The 24436-nt window shown below is 40.5% G+C and overlaps 1 protein-coding gene across 1 annotated transcript in view; it reads left to right on the forward strand.

Annotated features, from left to right (window-relative positions):
- The first annotated feature begins 459 nt into the window (after positions 1-459).
- sesn1 (sestrin 1) overlaps positions 460-24436 on the forward strand; it is a 53801-nt gene continuing 29824 nt past the window's right edge. The window contains exons 1-2 of the mRNA XM_038726197.1: positions 460-547; positions 1725-2044. Of these exons, the coding sequence (XP_038582125.1) occupies positions 1763-2044 (282 nt within the window). The 5' untranslated portion in view covers positions 460-547; positions 1725-1762. The remainder of the gene's footprint in view (positions 548-1724; positions 2045-24436) is intronic.

The following is a 24436-nucleotide window of genomic DNA, read 5'->3' on the forward strand; positions in this document are numbered from 1 at the left end:
GTAATTGTTTTTTTGTTAGGGACAACACCTTTGTGCCTAACACAGACAGACATTAAATGGCACAACAAAATCCAGTTTTAACTTCTTTTAGACATTGTTGACATTGATATTTGTGTAGTGTGTGGTTTGGCATTTTAGTTAAATACAAATAAGGTTTAATACGACACAAATCAGTCTCTCTTCTGCCTGTCTTTAGTCATTTCTGATAAACAAGAAAAAGGGGGGCTGCTGCTGACGAAATGTATGATGGGAGATGTAGTTCTGAAGAGAGACACACCAAACCACATACCGAAGGAACAGAATTCAACTCCCATGAAACCTTCCCCCGCAAGCTTGGCAACTAGTCTTCAACCAATCAGTTGTCAGAATTCATGCGGCACCGCCCCAAAATGCCCACCGACTACTCTTATTGGCCAACCTGTTCTGTCAATCAAATGTTTACCCTCAAGTCTTTACCTTTACCGTTTCTTCCTTGGGACTAACGTTACTGGTCAGTGCTGTCAAGGCGTCCCGTAGGAGAAGACCTGCACCAAAGAATGTGGATAAAGTGAGTATTTGACAGTGACACTTTTTTGTTTGTTGCTCCACAGTGAATGGTTTGTGTGCAGGAATGTTGTTTTCGTCGCGGTTGTGTTGTACTTTACTGCTGTCTTTGTTAACGGGCAGCTTGAAAGCCTTGACACGAAAGGAAGGCATGGAGAGATTGAATGGAGCTAAATGACAAGTTGCGTATTTGCACATATTTATTCATTATGACTAAAAGTCATTAACCATAATCCAGCGTCAGTTCATTATCGTTGGCAAAAGTTATAAATGGCAATAACCCTTTAATTGCCAGATTATGATGGCTTGTAACATCAGTAAGGATTTTTTCTTCCAAATTGGTAACAGACCAGATGTCATAAATCCCACTGTTATTGGCTTTTTGAGGCTAATACCGATGTTGATATTTATATTAACAAATACATATATTGGCCGATATATTTTTTTTCTTACATAAACGCATAACGGTTTGATAAAAATCACTTAAATTTTGTCAGCCATCAGTCTGAGATTTTTCCTTATCATTCATACCATGTTAGCTATTACCTTTTGATATCAAAGTGATAGCAATGTATTAGGCCATTGTGGGCATTAAATAAATGATAATGACTTCTTTGAAGCAATGTTGGACTATTAGGACTTTTTACATCATTGATTAGTCAGGTATTTAATTTGGTGAATTATGTCCTGTCTGGTTATTTTATCCATAAACAGTTTCTCATGTGAAAATGTACTTTGTAAGTTACGATGAAAATACTCATATACTTATGTGCATAAATATATACATACAGATGTACATACAGGACTTATACATATTGCTGCTTTTACTGATCAGACAATTTGCAGTTGAAAAATAAACTAGGCTAGTGCTCCCTGGTATACACAGCATGTCATTGCAATTTGCAACACTATTTCTAAATTACAGCAAACACATTTTTTACATTTTTGTACTTCAATGTCTTGTTATTTAGCAGATGACTTAAATATATGAGGCAAATATGAGGTAATAGTATCACAAGGCCGATTTATCAGTCAGGCTCTAATTCCTGCAATGCTGTCTGATACTGAATGACATTATAGGTGCATGCCCACCCAAGGTTCCCCATTAGAATAACATTAAAAAGATTGTTAAAGGTTGTTTTGATGCTGTGATGTAAACATTTATGTTATTTGCTGTGTAGCCTGTTATAAGACAGTGCAAACGTTAGTCCTACATCAAATGATGGAAGTGCAGGACCAGGAGTCTCTGGGGAGATGGGTCGGGCTGGGCAGCCGGGATACCATCTCCAGAACTGAAGCCATGGAGAACATCCGCCAGGAGGTCATGAGGAAAGCAGAGGCCATCGGACCCATACCATCATCGGCCCTGTCACCCTCAGCCTCTGGAAGCCCTCCCAACAGTGACCTGAATGATATCCTGACTCACCTTCTCATGCTGTCCAAACGGTGTCCCTTTGAAGATGTCAGGGAGCGATGCATTCGGCTTCTGCAGGCCGTCCAGGTAGGAGATTCATACAGCTTATAATGAGACCCTGGTAGGCTTTTTGTTCTTTGCACTAAGCTGCACCAGGCTGTCATATGTCCTCCCATACTAGTGCTTATGGTATTGTTCTGCTGCCAGCTGCTCCTCTCTTCACCTCATTCATTGTGGCTGAATCAGAGTCATCAAGACTCAATGTGTGTTTTGTCATGGATGACATTCTTTGACACGATGAGACACCATAAACTCAACATTTAAACACTACAAGAGCCAAGGATTTTCCAATCCAACACTTCAACCACATGCATACACAAAAAAGAGCGAGTGAAGAATTAGCAGAAGCAGTTTTAGTGGTACAGATCTTCTCAATAAATTATACTGTAATGTTTAGAGGACACACATTTTGACAGACAAAAATTCTGCTTTCATCTTTAAGACATGATGACTTTACTTGTCGGTGAAGGTGAGTGAAAGAAAAGTAATACTGTCAACAGGGGCTCATTGTGCATTGGGAAAATTGGGGTGAAAAACTTGTTTGTTTATAAAAAGCCCATTGCAGTTTAATTAAAAATATCTGCAATAATTACTTGATTATTAGTCAAACTATAACCTAATTTAATCTGCCATCACCGAAATGCACATGGTTAGGGTTTTTGAAAGGCTGCTATACAAAAAGGTATTTCTTTGCCTTATATCATAAATTTCACATTTCATTTAGCTGATGTTCGAATGCCTTACAATTAATATAACAGCAGGATAAACTTACTTACTTAATCACCTTAATTGCCAGCAATCAGCAGTAAGTAGTTTAACAGTTTCTCCATCCTGAACTCAGACTAAATTAGTACATGTGATGCTCCAACTGTGATTATACAATATACATTGTGAATAACTAATAATAATTAGGTTAGATTGGGAACAGTTGGAACAGTTAATATGGATTGTCACAATTGTCATGCAGTATTTAACATTTATTTAAAGTAGCTGTATAGTACCTGTATTCATGTTATTCATGTTATTCATTTAAATTCTGTTAATATTTTGGATGATTTATGTTGGTTTTGGATTTATTATATTTTATCAGTCAAAACTGTCATTATTTACTTGCAGAGAACAAAATACTGGTTATTGGCTCAAGCATGGTGTTAACTGCGACCTGTTCCACTTAGTGAGTCCTCTAATAACAAACAAAACTAAGCCGGACATCTTTCGATGGTCTGCATGTTGTTAGTCTGAGGAAATAAACTGTTTGGCAGTGGCATTAATTCTTGTTTGTGTGGAAGTGTTTTTGGAAGATGGAGAAGAGGGGCAGAGGCAGATGAGAGAGAGAGAAAGCTGCTTTGTGGATTTACCATTGCACCACAGTACACACAGTCTGGTATTTCTGAATTATGCTAAGCTCCATTTGCTGTGGGCTTGCCAAAGGTTGCATCTATGAGCCCAATGTGGCAGCCCATGTCAATCTGGTCCCACGGCTGGGGACTCCCCTTGACCAATACACACACTCACACCTTTCTCATGTTGTCAGGGATGGAAGGGCATAAGAGAGGGGGGCTCAGGCTCAGACAGACCTCTAATTCCACTCATATCCGCTGATTAAAGACAAAATCTTCTGAAGCACAGACAGTCTTTCCTCATGGCAACCCCCTCTCCTAAAGAACAGGAAAGCCTCCTGCTTGGTGAGAATAATATCTTCTAATACCCTCATGGCTTGCAATAATTTGGCCTGGGCAATCATTTTCTACTTTGTTGCCCTATTGTGTATATTCATAGTATATTTTGTACATTTCATCAACTGTGAAAGTATGTCCAATAATAATTTTAAAAAGGAATAATTATGTCCATGTCCATGAGAAGAGTGTGGCATGAAAAAATCCAATTCCAGGCACTCATGAGGATGGTTAAAAATAGAAAGCCTTTAATAATATGTGCTGGTACATTAAAACATATGCCAATGCATTTAAGCACACTTCCACAAACTTAAAGCAATAGTGTGACATATTGGGAAATACACTTATTCCCTTTCTTGCTGAGAGTTAGAAAGAAGAGCGATACCACTGTCATAACTGTCCATTATAAAGCTACAGCTAGCAGCAAGTTAGCTTAGCATAAGACTGTAAACTGCTAGCCTGACTCTCTCTGAATGTAACCAAATCAGCCTACCACCACCTCTATAACATGTTTCTTTATTAAGGTGTTTAATCAGTTTTTAAAAAGTGAAAAAAAACACCTGTTCTGTTTGAAACTATTTCCTGGCCGGTAGCACAATTACTTCCTGATGTGTCCGCTGTTGCCTGGAAAACCTTTGGTGACAACACATCAGGACAGTGTTGTGAAATTTAACACTTAACAAGAGCTAGCTCAAAGTTCACAGATGAAGTAGTTCACTTTCACAGTTAAAAACTTTGAGTTCACGGTCCCAAAAAACAAAGTAATTCATGCTTATTTCTTTTTTTTTTTCATTACAAAATGTTTCAGTTGCATGGAACTTTGTGGCTGTTGCCTGCAGTGTGGCGTCTTTCCCCTGACCGGTAGCTCTGTCTTGCTGCTGTCTTGCTGCTGTTTCTGCGTCTCCCTCGCTTAGAGACAACTTTCCCCTTGCGAGTGTCTCATTGCTCCAGGATGCTTCCCATTGAAGTGGCTGTGAGATGCAGTTCATTGGAGGTGGTGAAGTAAACATTTTTGTGGGTTTGTAGTGAGATTTTTGCCTGATTAAGAATGTTTTTTCAGTTAGTTTTACATGAAGACCAGCGCACTTTTCTCATCCAAATGAATTCTGCGTCTTTCAAATGGTCTGAAGTGGATACTACTATATCAGCAGAGCAATAACATAGGCTAATGTAGAGTGGGAACAGATTAGGCCCATAGGGCAGATTTAAAAGAGGAGGGAAGACCAAATCAAATCATGTCTACATGTGTGTTGACTCGTAAGGGATAATATTAAATGAGAATGGTTGATCTACACGAGAATACATATTTGAAAACAATACAGAATACCTAAAGCTGATGATACACAGGGCTACTTTTTAAGCAATCGTGCAGGGCAACATTGCCGTCAGTGGTAATGAGTAAAGATTACTACCGTAATCTCCTTTCCCCACTACTCTGCCACCCGCCCCGCCCCGCCGCTATCCGTTCAAAACATCGTCAGACTTCCCAGCAACATTGCTCAAAAAGTTGCCCCGTGTATCATCAGCTTTAGAGCCTTACTGCATTATATTCCATTATATTTGGAATTTTTAAAAAGGTACTTTAATGTCACCTGCCGCCTGAATTTTGTGTTTCCCTTTACACAAAAAAAGACATTTCTACTGTAAACTGATGCAGAAGGTGGCACAGAAATATTCACCAGAATTCAGGAAATGAAGTTTTTAACGCTCAAACCTTTATGGGGGTGGACCTCCAGACCCCCCACTTAATATGTGTCCACTCAGATGTTGAAACGAAACTTACGCCCTAGATGTGCACAAAGAGGTTGTTGGGTTCCTATAACCCGTCCTTGTCTGCTAGGGTGAGCATATGAGGGTCAAAATCACAATCCAATGCAATCCTGTGCCTGTGGTCAAGATACACACACACTGTCAGGGGGTCGTCCTGGGGCTTGTCAAGGCGGCTGACCTCGCTGAGTACTAATGCATAGAGGAGCACAGGATAACGATGGGTTAAGACTGCTACTACATGCAAATCAAGAGTCGAGTCTATGAAAGGGGTGGGCAGACTCCATCGTCCCGCTCTCTCTCTCCGGTCACCATGTTCCCTCGCTGGATGAAAGGAGCCCAGTCTTGGGCGGCTGGACAGAGACAGAGAGGGGTTTCTTTGTGTTATGTAATTACACCATTGTGTTAGCCCTCTACCCTAACTTGAATTAAGAGCTGCTCTCGAAAGATCGACCTATTCTTGTGATTCAGGCTGGTGCTACTCAAATTCTTTGTCCACATCTACAGCCTACAGGGATGAAATGATGTAAATAATACAGTAAAAAAAATACAGTAAATACCAAATGGGCTTTGTGTCTCTTTGAATTTGATTCATTCCAGTTCTGAGTACATACGGCCAACTGACTACGGTCTAGTACATTTTAGGTCTGATGTGCATTCGAATGTTCCAGAATAAAATGCGTAGTTGTAGCCAATACAGGAATTCAGCATCTTACTTTGTTAGTACTGCAGCTTGTTCCACAACCAAGCCTTTCTTTTTCTAGTGTCCTAACGCACAATTCAGCATTGTACAGAAGTGCATAGCTCCAGTTTGTTATATTGTCATAACATGCGAGTCACAGAGCTGAGCATCTGTTTTTTTGAAAGACAAATCCTTGACAATGTTTCAAAACCCCAGACAGTTGTTTAACAAGGTTTACTGCAGTTTTGGAGGTATTTACATAATCCTCGAACACTCCTTTGTCCATAAGAATAAAAACCAGTTACCTGTTTTTATCTGAGGAAGGCAAAGGCTTTTGATGTTTCACTGCTTCTCATTTTTAACACATACTTATTTAGCTATATGTGGACATTCAGGATGACTCAGCAGCCCCTGTAATAAACACTTGTGTGTGATTAATTAAGTGAAATGGCTTCCTGGATCTGACCTCCTCCAAGAATAACCCAGAACAGATTTCTGTCTCCACATGGAAAGCGTGGGAGCATCTTCAGGCCCTGATGCTATGACATCAGATATTGATCACATTGCTTTTTAGTATGGGTTTTAAAGGGTGTGCACTGCCTATAAAACTGTGTGTCAAGACTAAAATATGTATGGTTGGACAATTACTGTCATAAAGGGCAGTGTATATATACATATATGACGCTCTAGGAACAAGTATAGCCTTCTTGCTGTGAAATCCTTATTTGGCCTCAAGTTGGTGTTGCATGTTCTTGGAAAGCAGATCGTCTATATAAGCTTGCCTCAAAAGTGGCATGCTTGTGATGAGGCTACACAAACAAACTTGCTTTGTCAACCTTGACAGACAGGAGTGTGGACAGATGCAATATTGCTTTTCTGAGAAGGCAGAGTCAAAGTCCACTTTGGACTGTGGCATTAATTCAGAGAATTGTTAGAGTTTTTGCTCACTGTCACAGTGACAGGAAGATCTCTACTTTTTATATGCGTTTGTGCATGAATGTGTGTATATGTGCCAGTCTGTGTCTTTGTGAGTGCACTGTATGTTTCTGCGTGTTTGTGTGCGTGCCTCCAGTCCTCTCCGGGCTACCTCTGCATACTCTGTAAATACGTTGACCCATGGAGAGGGAGAGAGAGCCTTATGGCCTGGACAGATCTGCTGGATTATGGGCGATCTCAGCTCAAACCAGGTCAGACAAATTCCGTATTTGGGGGGGGAGCAGCAGCAGCAGCAGCAGCAGCAGCAGCAGCAGCAGCAGTGACCTTTGGCACAGTAACCGTACAGTGAAATGCTCCATGGACATGGAGGAAGTGATACAGAATAAGGCTGCGGATTTGCAGCTGTTAGCCAGTAGGCAGAGTGATTGGATAGTGTTGACAGGAGCTGGGGTGGGTGGGTGTGCACTGGTGTCCGTGTACAGTCTGGGATGTTCAATCTTACTAAGCTACATGAAGCTTTATGTTGAAATCACACTGTGGCCACTTAAGGCTTTTCTGCACTCCTTCAAGCCTCTTTTAATATGATTGTTATCGGCCCTGGTGATGCTGATACTGGCGATGATAGCTGCACAATGATGTAGCTCTTCTTTCGTCCATTTTAGCTTCTCTTCTGTTGCTTTTCAAAGTTGTGGTGCAACTTAGAGCTGAAATGATAAGTCGATTAAACGATTGATTCAATCAGTACAAAATTAATCAATTTATTAATCATTTCAGTCATTTTTAAATAAAAAACAGTTAAACTGTGGCTGCCGCTTCCTCACTGTGTAGATCTGCTGCTTTTTTTTTTTTTCGGGGTTATATCTTTGTAAACTGAATACTTTTGGGTTTGGGACTGTTGGCTGCTCAAAAATAATCATTAGTTGCAACATTTGCGCAATTAAATTAAATTCAAATTAATAGCCTTTTTCATGTAATTGTATGGGTTTTATCCTTGGGCCACAAATGTCTGTGAATACAATACACAGTGAGTGGCTTTCTCAAGGAACAATATGAATTGAAAACCACCAGTAATTAATGCAATCTACTGATAAAAAAGCCTGAATTTATATAGTAGTGATATGCAAACAAGGAGCCATATCTGGCTGTGCGTCTGTTATGTAGATTAAGTGTCTGGTTCATTGCGCAGGGAAATAAACTGTACTACAATCTTCAAGACACTATCTTGACTTTCCAGCACCAAACTGTCTGTTTTGCTAATATATTAGAGACCATTTCTAACATACTAGGAAAGCATACTAACACACAAACACAAGCTCCCTCTTTGATCCTACAACACAGACAGACCCCCACCTTCCAGCCAGTGCAGTATGCTACTGGCTACAGACTCAGGAAGACTAGAGAGGAGGGGGCATGTGGGAAGTGTGCAACTAGGTCACTGTCAATCCTGTTGTAAGCCTGAATAAATAATAAAAAAGCATAATTTTCCATTTTTAGACATAATTACACATGCGAAAAATCTTGGAAACTGTAGAAAGAAAAAGAATAATCTTTATAATGTGTTCCCTGTAAGCACCGTCAGTCTTCATTGGCTTCAGTGGCTGTTCCTCTAAAACGTGTAATGGTGTATTATCCTGGCACAGAGAGCCTAAGCAGTTGTCATGGTACCAGTGGCATGAGGTGTAATGATGGGGTGGGTTGGTTGACACCATAACTTGGGAGTGGGGGGTGTTGGCTTGTCTGTGATTATTTCTGGCTGTGCTATTCAGGAATTGAGAGGGAGACAGAGAGGGAGGCCGATGGAAGAGGGGGAAAGAAAGTGGATGTTGCAAAACATGATGTCTATGCACTGAAGGCAGAACAAGAAATGGGGGAAAATAACAGTGATTGAATAGATCATGTAGTCATAAGAGAGGTGAAGGGTGAGAACGATGGAGGAGGTGGTACAAAAAACGTCTTTCTCTGTATTCAGTCAGCAACCTCCAGTGGAAAACTACTAGTACCCCGAGTCTATGAGCCCTGCTCTCCATAGCGTTAGCCCAGCCTGGCTCAAAACCTGAATAGTTTTTGTCTAGTCTAGAACTGAAATCAACGTGTAATAGCTTTAAATGTCCCTAAATCAGAGCTAAGCCCCAAATTGATAATCATAATTTCAATCAAATTCATTTCCTAATAAGAAGTTGATAATGAGGTAGTTTTTTCAAGAACATTTGGTCACCTGAGCCCACATTGTCCTGCCCTTGTCCATGCAATCCACCCTGGCTTGTAGCTGTCTCCTGTCTGATCATGAATACACTGCAAGGCTCAGCATGTCTCATCCACATACCCCAAGACTGTACAAAAGGGGGGGGCGTGGAGAGAGGGCAGTCAAGGAGGTGGACAACAGTAACAAAGCGCTATAGCAGAAGGTGGGGATGGAATTATAAACTCTTCAGAGGAGAGAAACACACACAATTATAATAAAGGCGCATAAATAAAAGAGAAACAGCCATGTTCTCCTGCTCCGCATGCATGGTTCAACCTCAGGTAGAGCCGGATTTACTGTGTTGCTCCTATCAGGACATTTAAGAATAGAGATTTGGTGATCACATTGTGCTGTTGAATAAACAAGGCTCTCTTGCTCTCATTGCTGTAATGTAATATTTATAAGTAGCATATGGAATTAAAGTTCACAAATTATTCAGAAAGTTTTAGCTCCTATCTTTTCCCAGCATATCTCTCACAAGTGAAACTGAAGCTTGTGTAGCTGTAGCATCTGTAAGTCATTCTGGTTAAGTGCCTAAATGTCAAAGAAATCATGGCTTAGCAGTTTAACACCTATCCTGAACAGGTTCATCCACGGGGGCAACTGTAAGTGTTTTTCAGCTCTGTGGACTCCTTTTCACCACAGACATTAAGACTTCTCATAGCATGAAAAGCACAGCTGTAATCAGTAACTTAATTGATGGCTGAATTCCATTTGACTGCTCCACTTCCAGGGACCTGGTGTTGCGCATGTTGGCTTACTGACATGGTTTTCTTGGATGCTAATGGAATGGATCATTAATGTTATTAATTACACACACTTTTCCTGCTATAACAAGTCAAAAGGTCTGCTGTGAGAAAAGTATGTTGAGTCAGTAATGTTGTAACAGCATAGGCCTTCGCAGCTGTGTATCTCAGCAGTTACAGTATAAGCAAAAGTGTAAATAATAAAATTAATGACGGCTGACTTAAATTTAGCTGCTTCAGTTTTGGGGTTTACTTGGACCACTTGGATTATGACACCATTGTTTATGTTATTAGTAACACCTGCTTGTTTTTCTGTAACTTTCCAAAACTGATAAACCAACAATCGCACCCACTCCATGCTGATTTGCCAGCTGAGCGGAGGGGGAAAAGTAAGCTGGGTTTGAAATTCTTACTTTTTATGTTTACAAAACAGTGAATGATTTCCAGGAGAGGCTGTCCAAAAGTGTGCACCATTATGTCCAAATTTAAACAAATATCACACCTCGCCTAGGGTTAGTGCAATAATGATAATACACATAAATAGACATATTCATCTTTTGTTTGAAGAATCGCTGACTTTATTGTCCTTCTAGAACCAAACCCACGCCCTTGTTTATTTGTGTAGGCTTTTGGATATCCTGAGGGAGTATTCAAACGGTGACACCCACACACACGCACACAATCCAACAAAAGAAACCTCATACACTCAGCGCCCGGTCTCGGACACTTTAGTCTATCGATTTGCATGCCATCTGTTCAGGATTAATTTGATTGAATTCATAAATTAATGATGAAGGTTATTGTCCAGTGGATGCAGTATTTGAAACAAAATCAATGTATGCCTTTTATCCTCCACCCTCTTACTGTTTAATGCTCCGCCTTTTACTTGATGAAACAAAATGGCCCATTGAGTGGTTTCATCGCTCACACAGTATATTGAGACTTTAGCAGCTGCAGTTCACCTTTGTGAACACAGGGGGGCGCTCTGTACCAGTCTGTAGCATGGTCTGTAGCCTGCTTTTCTCTGCTCTTCTCAAGTTGCTGGATGGGAATTTTCCGTGCACTGGGCTCAATGCATGCAATGCTGCACATGATTTTTATTTTTTCCTTTTGTCCTGGTCACTGGGCGTTCATCCAGTATGTGTGTGTGTGTGACAAAGTCACACACACACACACACACACTCATGTGTTTATGACGGTCTATATGTGTGTTGATCTATCTGCCTTTGAATGTGTGTGTGTGTGTGTTTACATGTCTTGAGAGAGATTTATAGGAGTGAGTATGCAGGATTTAGAGGCATCTGCGGATCAGGTCACAAAGCATGAATAGCCTAGTGGCTGCGGTCCAGATCTCAGTCTGAGGTAGCCCCTATTAGGATATAAACCACACAGGCTCAACACCAGGCTTAACCAGCTGGAATACACAAACAAAATATTAGGGACACTCACTCCTGCTCAGATCAGGAAATATTGTGTAGTCTGAATCCAGACAGTGAAAATCTGTAATTCTTTTAATGATTTAACCGAATATCCTTTTGTTTTAAACCACTGATTAGACAAAATAAGCTATTTGAAAGTCTCACCTTTGGGAAGTTTGGGAAATTGTGAGGGGCATTTTTCATTGCTTTGACACTTTATAGACCAAGTGATTCACTGAGTCATCTAAAAAAAGTTAACAGATTAGATTGTTGCACCTGTTGCTAGGCAAACAGAATGGGTGTGTTTGTCAGAAATAGATGCATTATATCTTTCTACTAATGCATTTGTCAGTTTTGTGATTGTGAAGGCTTCTCTGTGAGTTTAAAGGTACCTAACTGCCTGTAGTCTTGAAGGAAAAACAATAAACATGCAATAGCATGCTCACAAGGGCTTGGTCACCTCTTTGCACCTCATCTAATCTTGCTAAGACCCCACACTAAGACATGAACGTAGCTTTTTAAGCACCTGATGGATTGTTTCCCATTGCAGGCATTGTGTGTTACTGCTCGCCGAATGGTGTTGCTTCAAGCTTTGCCCAGTGCCATGTTGGCTTAGGCCTGGCTACGGTGTTGTTTCAGCGTGTGTGGTATTGTTTCAGGCCCAGTGTGGAGTGGTTGAGGGTATTGTGCTTTCTCTCCTCTGGGTTATTGTCCTGGTCTGATGTATGTGTGCTTGTTTATGTTACAGGCCAGTTTGTCAGGATGGTGACAGTTTCACGCTACGGGACCTTCGCGTTCCCACAGTCGTTCACCTCTGACCTCAGCTCTTTTTCTCCGAAGCTAGTTCAGTGTGTGTGTGTGTGTGTGTGTGTGTGTGTGGTAGAGACATGGAGAGAGAGAATCTGTGCCTATGTGTGTGATTGACATGCAGTGTTTGGGGTTTGCTCCACTGTGTTTATTTAGGATAGGAAACCACACTCCCTCACGTTGACCAATGTGTCTGACCTATATCTGTGACATGTACCTTCATGTTGGGGGTTATACACACACATACACTTACAAAAACATATGTACATCGTAGTCAGAAAGTGTAAGAACTGTGACATTAGTGTTGTGTTTGCTCTATTTTCAGGCACAAGTGCCAGCTCTCGCATTTAATTTGAATGCAATTATAGCTGCACTGAATAAGCAATATAAGACTCTTAGCGCTTTTTATACATAGTCTGACTGACAGAAAGTAAGCAGACAACTTAACATAGACTTGGTGTCACACAGACATAAGTGGAAACATGGTATCTAGCTGATGATAGTCTTGTGTGCTGCAGGCTTGACTTCTTGCTTGTTCTGTAGTCTTTTCAACCTCAGTATGGTCTTTAGCAAGTGAAACACATATCCAGTTGGATTGTGGTCAGGTGACGGACTTTTTAACAACAGTTCTTTTACACATATTAAAAAATTACAGCTTGCCACACAAGTAGCACTTCCTCCAAAGTCAAGGTCTTATTTTGTGGATGACTATCCTGTTGCATTGTCCTACAATTTGGGGCTAAAGAAACATGATATGATGATGATGTACAAGATCGCGTAAAATTCATATTACATAATCTGTTATGACACAGGTGCACCCACAGGATGATACTCGCTATAAATAAGCTTTATTTCCCAACACTCACCTTAATGGTATTTATGGTTGTAGGTTGCAGCCAGCTGTCATGAAGCCTCTAAGTGTAACCAGATACTGTGCCAAAATACTTCTGATGATATTGATCCACCACACAGGCCACCCAGACACTTTGAGGATAAAGATTAATCGCTAGAGATATGTTTTCAATATTACAGTCGACAGACAAAAGAATGAGGCTGGGTGATATTGACAAAACATTTCGACCAAATGCCTGATAGTGACATTATGGGTATAATGCGATGATATTTTCAAGAAAGGTATTAGTAATGTGCATGTGGTGACCACATAGGTAGTGGAATTTATTGCTCATCGGTTGAACAAGCACCCTGCGATGGATTGGCGACCTGTCCAGGGTGTACCCCTGGGATTGGCTCCAGCCCCCCGCGACTCTGTACGCAGGATAAGCGTTTGAAGATGGATGGATGGATGGTTGAATAAGCAAAGAAAATGCTACTTATAGTGGCTATAATCAATATTTTTGTGTCAAATAACAATGTGAAAACAAGGGTTGTCCCTGACTAAAGATTTACATAGTCGAATTAGAATTGTCAATTGTACATTTATAGCTAGAATGAGAGTTATTGTTGGCCCTTTTCTCTCTGTTCTGCTTGCCATACCTTTACTGGTCCTATGCCGAGTTGTGCATGCCCGCCGACAGTTGCATGCACCTCACAGTTCCTCGCGGGTTTATTTCAATTACTGTTAAAAAACGATAATATTCTTTGTGTGGTTCATAAATGGTTCGAACGTCCTGCAGCAACAGAATAATTAAGCAGATGGTCTGAAACACAACTCCAAATGAATGATAATGTTGCTCTGTAGCTGCTGGATGAGTTACTTTAATTACTGAGTTCACCATTGCAACTGGGCGGCGCGGTGGTGCAGTACAGTTAGCACTGTCGCCCGGCCTTTCTGTGTGGAGTTTGCATGTTCTCCCCGTGTCTGCGTGGGTTCTCTCCGGGTGCTCTGGCTTCCTCCCACTGTAGCTAGGTGAATTGGTGTCTCCAAAATTGTCCTTAGGTGGAGTGAATGTGAGTGTGAGTGGTTGTTTGTCTATGTGTGGCCCTGCGATGGACTGGCGACCTGTCCAGGGTGTACCCCGCCTTTCGCCCGATGTAAGCTGGGATTGGCTCCAGCCACGATGGATGGATGGACGGACCATTGCAACTTCAAAGCGGATGATATGTCAATGTTTACATATACATATACATCAGTATATCGCCCCTCTGTGCTGTAGACACAGCTGAATATTGTGTCTGAAAGTGATGTGGACAAAGTGTTGGGCTGCCAGAACTGCAAATATGTTGACTGCGATGTTGACAAATGTTCTAAAAACACGCCTGTGTGTTAAAGATGATAATCTATAATTGGGGTTGAATGCAGCCTGTAAGTATGTTTCTCACACTGTGCTCCTCCTCACTGTGTGTATTTGTCACACTCGTCTATTTCTGCCTGCCTGTGTTTTTCTGTTGCCCTGTCAGAGGCAAGTGAAACTTTGTATGTGTGTATGTGTGTGTGTGTGTGTGTGCACTCACTATGAGCACAGTATGGTTGCTGTCGGTGTTGATTTGGTCACTTCAGATGCTTGTGTCTTGTGTCTAAATAAAAGAAGACTCACGTGTCAAGGAGGAAATGCTGATGTTCCCTTTTTCTTGTTTAACAGTTCAACGGTTTTAAGGTTCAGGACTGAATAAAGAACAGAAACTTCAGCTCAGAGGTGCAAAGCAAGTGCACAGAGTTGTTTACCCTCCTAAATGCTCACACACTTGTACTACATGTCCTAACACAGTAGTTGGAAGAGATGCCGTTCCATTAAATCATGTTGTCATCCATCTCACCTTTTTTTTAGACCCCCAGGTGCAGCCACCCACCCTGATACAAACACACTCACGTGTTGTTCTTCTATCACTGTGGTGACATCTCACTGACATAATGCATTCCCTAACCCCTCGCCCTGACCTTAACCATCATAACTACATGCCTAACCTTAACCTTGACTGATACTGATCTTAATGCTTGATGCATATAGTGTTATTTGGAGAAGTCAGAGTTTGTTTTTCATTCATTCATTCAGAAGAAATGTGCACATGTTCGTAGTATAAAATAACAGATTTGAAAGTTGTCACTTTGAAGTAGTCACTTTAAACTACGTTCTCAATTAGTTGTTTTTTTGTCTATTTGTTGTTTTCTTTTTCTGAGTCCTATTTCAGTTCAGTGTTGATGGAGGTCATGTAAATGTTTTCATACGGAGGCCTTTCATTGGACTGTAGAAACAATTCAGGCCCTTTGATTTGGATGGTTGGGGCTGCACATTCTACCTGCCACTAAGGTTAATTGAATGTTTTTATATGTTTATGCAATCCTTACTCGTTTTAACTTAATAGATTGTTTCACAACAGCAGTCACTGAGGCAGATGGCTGAATTATGGCTGTGGTTCTCAAAATTGAGTTCAGAATCTCCCAAGAGTCCTTGAGAGTGCTGCAGAGCATCTGAAGTTAAACAGAAACACTTAACTGTAATTCAGAATAAATTAGACCAATTACAGGATGATTAAAAATAACTGGCAGACTCATTGGTCAACAACAGGGAAATGACCAGTGTGAACTTTACTGAAGATTATTCTTTAACTTCTGTGGCACTGTAGAAGTCAGTAAACAAAATAAAGATATGTATAGAAACCATAGTTAACAGTGTTAACATGTGATCTTGTAGGGCACTTTATCAGATAATGCATAACAGGGCACAAAGCCTTCAAAAGAGCATTTCATCCAAGCTGTGTAGGCTTACAGTGAGTTTGCAGTACTGTATGTCTCTGCTAATGGTGATTAAAAGTAAGAATGAGCCCCTCGTTGAAAATACCAAGTTTAATCTCTGAGGCCAAAGAGCGCATTAGACAAGATCTGAACAAGTAGAAATATTTGGAAACAATGCAATCCGTTGTTTAAAGAGCAGGAGAGAGAAAATTAGAAGATGGAATGGAGGAAGATGAATGAACAGGTACAGTGAGGTAAAGCAGAGAGAACGCAGAGAAGAAACTGTAAATAGGGGAAAGGAATGAGGTGCAGGGGGAAAAATTCAACGAGGCAGCAAAGACAGTAGCAAAAACAAGCTATTCCGAGCTGCAGGACAGAATCTTGATAAAACAAAATATATTGTAACAATTCACAGCAGCACGGTGTGTGGCGTTTTCATATTTTTCCTGTGTTTAGGCAGGTTTCCTCGAGGTGCCCCGGTTTCCCCCACCATCAAACACATGTATGTTAGGTTAATTCTCCTGTCAATGCCCTTGACCAAGGCACCGGCTTAAAACTGGAGTTTGTCCCCAGAGACTGCACAGTGGTTGCTGCTAATACTTGAGTTAAATGCAGAGAACAGATTTTACTGTGTTGTACTGTGCATGATTGTGTACGTGACAATAAACTTGATTTAATTAGTAGGAAAACAAGGCTCCAGTAGAGGAAAAACAATTCCAGTGCTGGATTTTTTGTTTTTGAATATTTTAACTGATGTTTATTGATCTTAGAAGCACAAGAATAGCAGGGGCCAAGCTTGGCTAAACTCTGAAGAGAACAGAAGTATCTAGGCCATAGGGAGTTCGATGATGAGAGAGACAAAAACAACTTCTCCATCTGGTTCCTGAATAGTCTTTGCTGGCAAGTTGCCACACCTTGTCTGTTCCTCTGTAGGTTTCTAGTCATGTTGCAGTAAACACTCCGACGCCCCGAGGAAATATGTGAAAGTTGGCAACCAAACAACACAATATATACACAAACTCTTGAGTTACTTAGTCAGCTAATTTTTTCTCCCTCTCTCTTTCACCATTGGGAAAAGATCCTAGTAAATATCTCTAAGCCCTAAACTAATATCAGCTTTCCCCAACATCAAACCTTAATCTCAGACATGGAGAGAAGGAGTCCATGTCTGCTGTAAGAACAGATCCTCTCATGACCCACATGAGCTTATTCAGGCAAGAGTTTAGCCCCTCAGGACATCAATCGGCCACAAGTCCTCAGCCATTCATTGGCTAGTTTTAAGGGAGTGTCAGTGGCCCATTAGCTCACTTGACGTCAGGAAAGAAGGAGGCAAAGGAAGAAACTCTACAAGGACCCTTTATCATAAATGTGAGGTCAGGAGAGAAAGCATACAAGTGATGTTTGGTAACTTATGTAACACATTTTCTCAGTACACCCTGTTTCCAGTCAGTGAGCAGGGAATCAATTAACAAGTTAAGGTATTGTCACATTAGTCTGAAGGAGCAGAATTGTATCTTCAAATCAGTCAGAATAAGATTAATTGACTGATTAATAAATGCTGCAGCTGCTCTCTGATGTTGCTGTCCGTTTACACTAGCCTTCAAAAATAGGTAGATTTATCTGAGTAAGCAGATAGGTTGGTAGAGATAACCTAATTCTTCCCATGCTTTACATATATTTAGTGTACTTGACAAGTAATCAAAAATGTCAACACAAAAACAGTGACTGTATTGCCCATCTGTGTTTTTCTTTTTTCAGTTCAGTTTTTCCTTGTCTTTGTTTGGATGCTTTGGATATTTTTCTTTTCAGCGTTGCCTTGCAGCAAAATCTCAAGTCTAAAAACCAAACCTTGGTGTACTTTAGCTGTTGATTTGAAGTGTCCGTTGAGAAGCTGTGCATCCAAACAAATAATGACCTATGTAGCTGTGTTGTGGCAGAAAAAAGAGAATTCGGTCCTCGTTTACAGTCGTTATAGTTAAAAGTGGAAATTTAGTGTGTAGTCCTGAAACAATTAGTTGATGAATTAAGGAATGATTAAGTAATTTAAGTGAACATAGTAAACATTCTTTGTTTCCAGTTTGTCAAATGTGACGATTTGCTACTTTTCCTATATTGTAAATTGAATATCTTTTGGATTTTGTACTGTTGTTCACAACAAAACAAGCCATTCAAGGAGGTCATCTTGGGCAGTAGGGTCCATTCAAGCTTGAAATTTAAATGATAAAATGAACAGAATTACTAATTTAGTGTGATCTGTGGTTGGCTAGGTGCTGATTGCTAATCCCTTTTGGGTGATAATTCTGCCTACTATAAAAAACAGCAAATGAAAATAGTATCATCTTGTGCATTAAATAGGCTTCTTGTTTTATGGTTTAAAGCTTGTTCCTCTTCTCTGGTTCAAAGATTGTTTTGTGTGGCTTGTCTTTCCTCAAACAGAAATATGGGTCAGCATGGCTCGGTTACATATGGGTGAAGAAGGTAAAAAGGTCGGCGGGTGTTGTTTAACCAAGGAACCTCTATGAAGTACCACAAGTGTCCACGTGTTTCTGAATGCAGGAGTGTGAAGGTGACCATCCAACCGAGACATTCATCCAAACATGCTGTCATCACTTGTCTCAGAAGTTTTCCCTCATCGTACGTGTGAGAAGAAAAAAAGATGACGCTGCATATTCAGCTTTCAGAAACATCTGAAACAACAACAACAAGTCTGCTCTGCTGCTGTCATGCTGTCTGCTCTCCTCTCCTCTCTAACAACAACAATAAACACATGAATTTTCAAATAATCAGGTTTAACGTTACATTAACTTGACTTGATATGTCAACAGTGTCTGAGGAAATTAGAAAGCAAACCACCACCATCGATTTTGATGAGTTTCTCAACAGCTTTAGTGATGTCGATGATTATTTAAAATAAATACGATCAGAACACAAAATCTAAAACACAAAATAAATCATATTCCTGATATCAAAATACTGAGTCAAGTTTATAAAAAATAAAAAACTCATCAGTCAGTATCAGTCCTTGCTCCTATCCTCTGTCCTCCTCCCTCTGCTGCTGATGTGATTCACTTCCTGCCGGTAACTCTTGTAGAGAGCGGAGCAGCTCAGTTTACAAGAATTTGCCAAATTTTAGGATAAATATAGCAAGGTTAGCTGAACAGACTACATACAGAAAGCACAAGTTATATTGCACTTAATTAAATTAACGAGTGTAGTTGTCGTCAACTCAAGTTATCTTAAAGTTATCTTCACTTCACCTGTTTCACTTTATATTCTCCACTGCGGCCTCTCTGTTCTGCTGTTTGCTGACTTTGCTTGAGTGTGTTTGTGTAGGAGCTCAGTCCCGACGCAGAGATCAGCATTTCTATGATTCCAACACAGATTTAGTTATTCACAGTCAAACATCAGCAAAAAATAGGATGCGTTCCCCTGATGCGTCGATAATGACTTTACTGCATCCTTACGGATTTTGATGTGTCAGAGACGCAGGACGCATACCTGTCAATATCACTGCAACTTCTAGCATACATGTAATAATAACAACACTGATACAGAAATGCTACTTTGGGGATGACTTCCAGGGATCTTTTAATGTCACGTCTTCTCATTGGCTTTATGGACAGTAGCTGGATTGTTCAAGCTAATAAATTATATTTGAAATCTGTTCCCTCTTTACATTCACTCCCAGAACAATGTTCCTGTTCATTCCCATGCGCTGCCGCCCCCACCTCCACCAATTTCCACCACTGTCAGTCGCACTTTTTATCACCTGCTGATATAACAGGAGGTCTGAGCAGTAACACTTCTCTTGATAAGGGCCGTGTTTGCTCAAGAATTTTCTTTGGAGACATTACATGTTAGTAGGTGCAAACAACACTCTGGTTGCTTCATTGTGCAATACAACCCATTGCATAAATTTGTCTATAAGAGGGAAGGGGGAAGAGTGAGAAAAACAAGTCATGAATGTTTTCCTTCTACAGATTGAATCTCTACTTCTTGAAAAACCAAAAACTTTCCAGATTCTAAAACTACTTTTAAAATACTGAGATACTGACAGTCATCTTATTTTGAACTATTCTATTTTGTGCTAATGTTGATATGGGAAGTGCAGAATTTTCTGTGTTAGTGCGTGTTGTTGACTGATTTGACAGCTGTTTGTACAGGGCATACAGTCTTTCCCCTATTGCCAGCTCTTCACGCCCTATGACCAGATATAACCAGCAACTGTAGGCTGTGTGTGTGTGTGTTCGTGTGTGGGAGGGAGGGAGAGAGAAAGAGGATGTGAATAATGTTTATGTACAAGAAACAAAGTCTGATCTGTGTGTGTTTCAGGGAGGGAGAGATAAAGATAAAGACCATGCATATGTTCTTGGGTGAAACGCTGTGTGTGTGTGTGTGTGTGTGTGTGTGTGTGTGTGTGTGTGTGTGTGTGTGTGTGTGTGTGTGTGTGTGTGTGTGTGTGTGTGTGTGTGTGTGTGTGTGTGTGTGTGTGTGTGTGTGTGTGTGTGTGTCTGTGTCTGTGTCTGTGTCTGTGTGTGTCTGTGTGTCTGTGTGTGCGTGCGTGCGTATGTGCGTGCGTGCGTGCGTGCGTGCATGCATGTGCACTATGCACATACTTGTGAATTTGGGATTAGCCCCCACCCAATTCTGGGCAAGCACTCAAAGCTTATTAATGCCTGACCTGACCTCCTCTTTATTCCCTCCATCTATCACCGTGAGGACTTGCAGAAAACACAGAGAGCAGCAAAACAACAACTGCCGTTAACCGAAGGAGAGAAGACTGCTCCTACTGGCTGCTGTGATTGGCTCAGATGCACAACTTGCTAGGGCTGCTATTGGCTGAGAAGAAACACACCTCTAAAATCTGTTTATGTACTGCCAGAAAACGAAGGAGGGGGTTGGTTGGAGGAAGGGGATATTGGGGTTGGGGTGTAATTGCGATGGGGTTGGCGGGTGGGGGAGTTTGATTGTGCAGAAACAGAAGGGAAGAGATTTGGAAGGAGGGGAGTTACATGTACACTTTGGAAAACATCCATTGGAGCTTGTTCAAAAACTTCTAGGAAACTAGGATGTTTGTTTGCTTTTGTGTGTATGTGTGTGTGTGTGTGTGTCTGTGTCTGTGTTTGTGGCAAGCCCCATTAAAATCACAACCAGGCTAACTTATTTTAATCAGTGCCATTTATGAGCCAGCAGCCCTTCCCAGAAAGTTGACCAACAACAGCATGTAAGCTTTGTTGTGATAGAGGAAAATCTTTATTTCTATTAATCACATAAACATGTTCTACAAAGTTTGTCATCAACAGCAACCGAGTCACTCGTGTTGTTCGTATTTGACATACATGAACACTGTCTCACGGATGTAGCATACATGTCATCCGTCACTTGAGACATACCGTGTGTGACATAGCCTGTGGGGTGCATGTAGGGTGACTCTCTGAATTTAAAGCAAACCAGCCAGTTACAGGATGGCCTGTGTCGGGAGAGTTGTTGTTGGTTTCTAATCACAGATGGAGGTAGGAGGAGCTAACGATGTTTGTGTCTCAGTTTAGATTTTTTGGAGGTCAAAGGTCATTGGGGCAACAAGTGAGCCTACATGTTTACTGATTTGAGCGAGATGCCTGTACTCTTCAAAATATTGATATCAAGATTAGACAACCTTATTTAAGAAAATATACAAAGTAAGTGGAGTGGTATTATCGTGTTAAAGTTCTATTAGTAGTGACCAAGAAAGCAGTCACAAGAAAATGGAGTGGATCCCCCCTACTTTAGGGCAGTGGCTGGACATTGTTGAGAACAATCCGAGTGTAATGCTTACAAAAAGTAAAACCTTAGTATAAAAACATAGCTATTTTAAGTGGTATCAGTATATTGTTTACCTCCCTGGCTCTATTTTTTGTTGTCAGTTTGTATAAACATGGTAAAATGTAAAGGAGCAGTGTGTAGGATTTAGTGGCATCTAGTAGTAAAATTGCTGTTTGAGCCATTTGAATACTGTTTGCCTCACCTTCCCCTTCTAAGTGTGTAGGAGAAACTATGGTGGAAAAACACAAAAGGCCCTAGAGCCAGTGTTTGGTTTGTCCATTCTAGAAACATGGCTGTGCAACATGGTAGACTCTGGGGAAGAGGAACTGCTCCTGCTGTAGATAAAGTGCTCATTCTAAGGTAACTAAAACACAGTGAAACTTATTTTCAGTTGATTATACACTAATGAAAACATGCTTATGGACAGTATCGCCATATTCTGCAAATAGATCCCCCTTAATCTTACACACTGAACCTTTAAGTAAAAAAAGATATTAACCAAGATGTAAAGTAACTGATATTTTACTGTTCTCTCGACTGCTTAACCTGACAGGAATCAGGACTGGAATATTTTGATTTTTTGTTTGATAAATTACTTAAATCGTCACTTTTCTGTTCAGGTGAACAATGGTTATGATATACATAGTATGGTATAGAAAATACTTAATAATACTAAATAGATAAGTGGTGTTTTTTTGTGTGCACACATTTAGTCTTAACTGTTAAGCAGGCAAACATTTGCTAAACAAAGTAATTCTTACATGAGGACAGTTGGGTCATGCACTGCTGGCTAATAAGATTACTGCCCTTTGAATGCAGTTCCCAGGGCTGACAGAACTCAAAGGTACTGTAGATGTCATAGTTTCACTACAGGTATGTTTCAACAGTGTTTGTATACTGTACGTAGAGTGTGTTTATCAGCAGAGTCAAGGGCAAAAAGCTGAGCATAGCAGTGCCTTCTTTTTCTTGTTTACCATCTCACCGTGTGTGTGTGTGTTTGAGGAAGAGTGTCTTGAGTGTGCATTAGTGACCCCTGAGCTATCCTGAGGAAAAGGCTAGGGTTACTTTCCTACATACTCTGAGCATCATGTGACAAAAGCAGGAACCAGTACTGATAAAATGCATGTTATTGCATCACCAGATGTCCCCTTTATGTCAGCACGCCCCTCTCCTCATGTCACATTTGTTTGTCTTCACTCTTCATCTGATCTCTTGTTGATGTTCAGGCTGCCAGAATAGAGCTCTCCTTGTTCTCTTACTCTTTACAAAAACAAAGTGAGAGTTGGAGAAAAAATGGAAGACATGCTGATATTATAAAACAAACAGCCTCCTAATTAGGCTTTAGCTACAGTAATATGCACTAATAGTTTTAAGCAGGCAAGCTGTTTGATGACCTAAGCTTATGGTATGTCAGTGCTTGCACCAGGGTTGGGTATAAAACCGATTACTTGTAGTGATGTTACGTATTTAAAATAAATCTGCCTCTTCCAAGTAGTAGTTTCTGGCTACTGTTGGCAGCTGAAATGACAACCATCTCTTAAAGATAGTATCAACTGTAGCCAGTTCGCTAATTAACATTAATTTAATGAGTTGGTTTGAAACTTTGTCTCTTCTGGCTCACTTGTTTGAAAGTGACAATACTGCAAATTCTGATGATGAATCAAAGTCTAAAGCTAGAGCCTACAGGTCCCGAGTAAAAAGTTGACACTCTCACCAATTGATAATACATGTAGAAGACATGGGAATAAAAGAGCAACATTGTTCTTGTTTTACAGTGTAGAGCTAGTTAGCTCTTGTAGTATGGTACCGTTTTATACAGAAGAATGTATGTAAGATCAGGCTCTTATTTCTCTTAAACATAACTCTGCTTGGATGAAGCCATGTCTTGTACTGACTCCTAAGATCACTGTGATAACTTAATTACCTCAATCATCGTCTCTTATTCACAAAATCTGTCCAAAACTTAATTGTAATTGCACGAAACAGTTAGCTAATGTTATGCTACCCTTTGGCTTTGGAAGCAACTTTGGGTTTGTACTGTTGGTAGTAACTTCCATTAGAGCAGATGAACTGTGTAATCCACCCCTTACACTTCAGTTCTTGTGTTTTTGTCTTTTGGAAAGGCAAAAAGCTAAATGACACCACCATCCAAACTTGATGATTGAGAATCGCTCTTGCTATTGCCCAATGCACACTGCTTCGGCATGTTGAAAAAACTCCAAAGCTTGATAGACCTGTTGTTTCTGTTACAAAGTTATGATTGGAAAACCACAGTTCGCAGAAGAGGTTAGTGAATGGTTCCAATAAATAACTAATATGTCACCTTGTTCTCTGCTTAAATTGTAGTTCTACCCTTGGACCAATTATACATTTTGACATATCATATGTATTATTAACCCCAAGTTTTGTCAAAGTCAGGTCAGTCACATCTGTGATATTACACAATACACATGATACATATATATGAGTAAATAAGTGATATAGTGTGTGTGTGTGTGTGTGTGTGTGTGTGTGTGTTTTTGTGTGTGAGCGTGAGTGGGTGGGTGACATCATGCATGTGTTATATATATATTATTTGTCATTGAACCGCCCATCAACGCCTGCAGGAGACTGCTGAAGGCAGGATTGCTGAGAGTTACATGTTCAGACATGTTATGGCAAGATATTGTGTAGCTCCATGTGTCTCATTTTCCTTTACAGATATGTTCTCTT

This window comes from Micropterus salmoides, unplaced genomic scaffold (assembly GCF_014851395.1).
Source record: "Micropterus salmoides isolate LMB-PRFRI ecotype aquatic unplaced genomic scaffold, ASM1485139v1 Ms_hic_scaffold_18, whole genome shotgun sequence".
Lineage (NCBI taxonomy): Eukaryota > Metazoa > Chordata > Actinopteri > Centrarchiformes > Centrarchidae > Micropterus > Micropterus salmoides.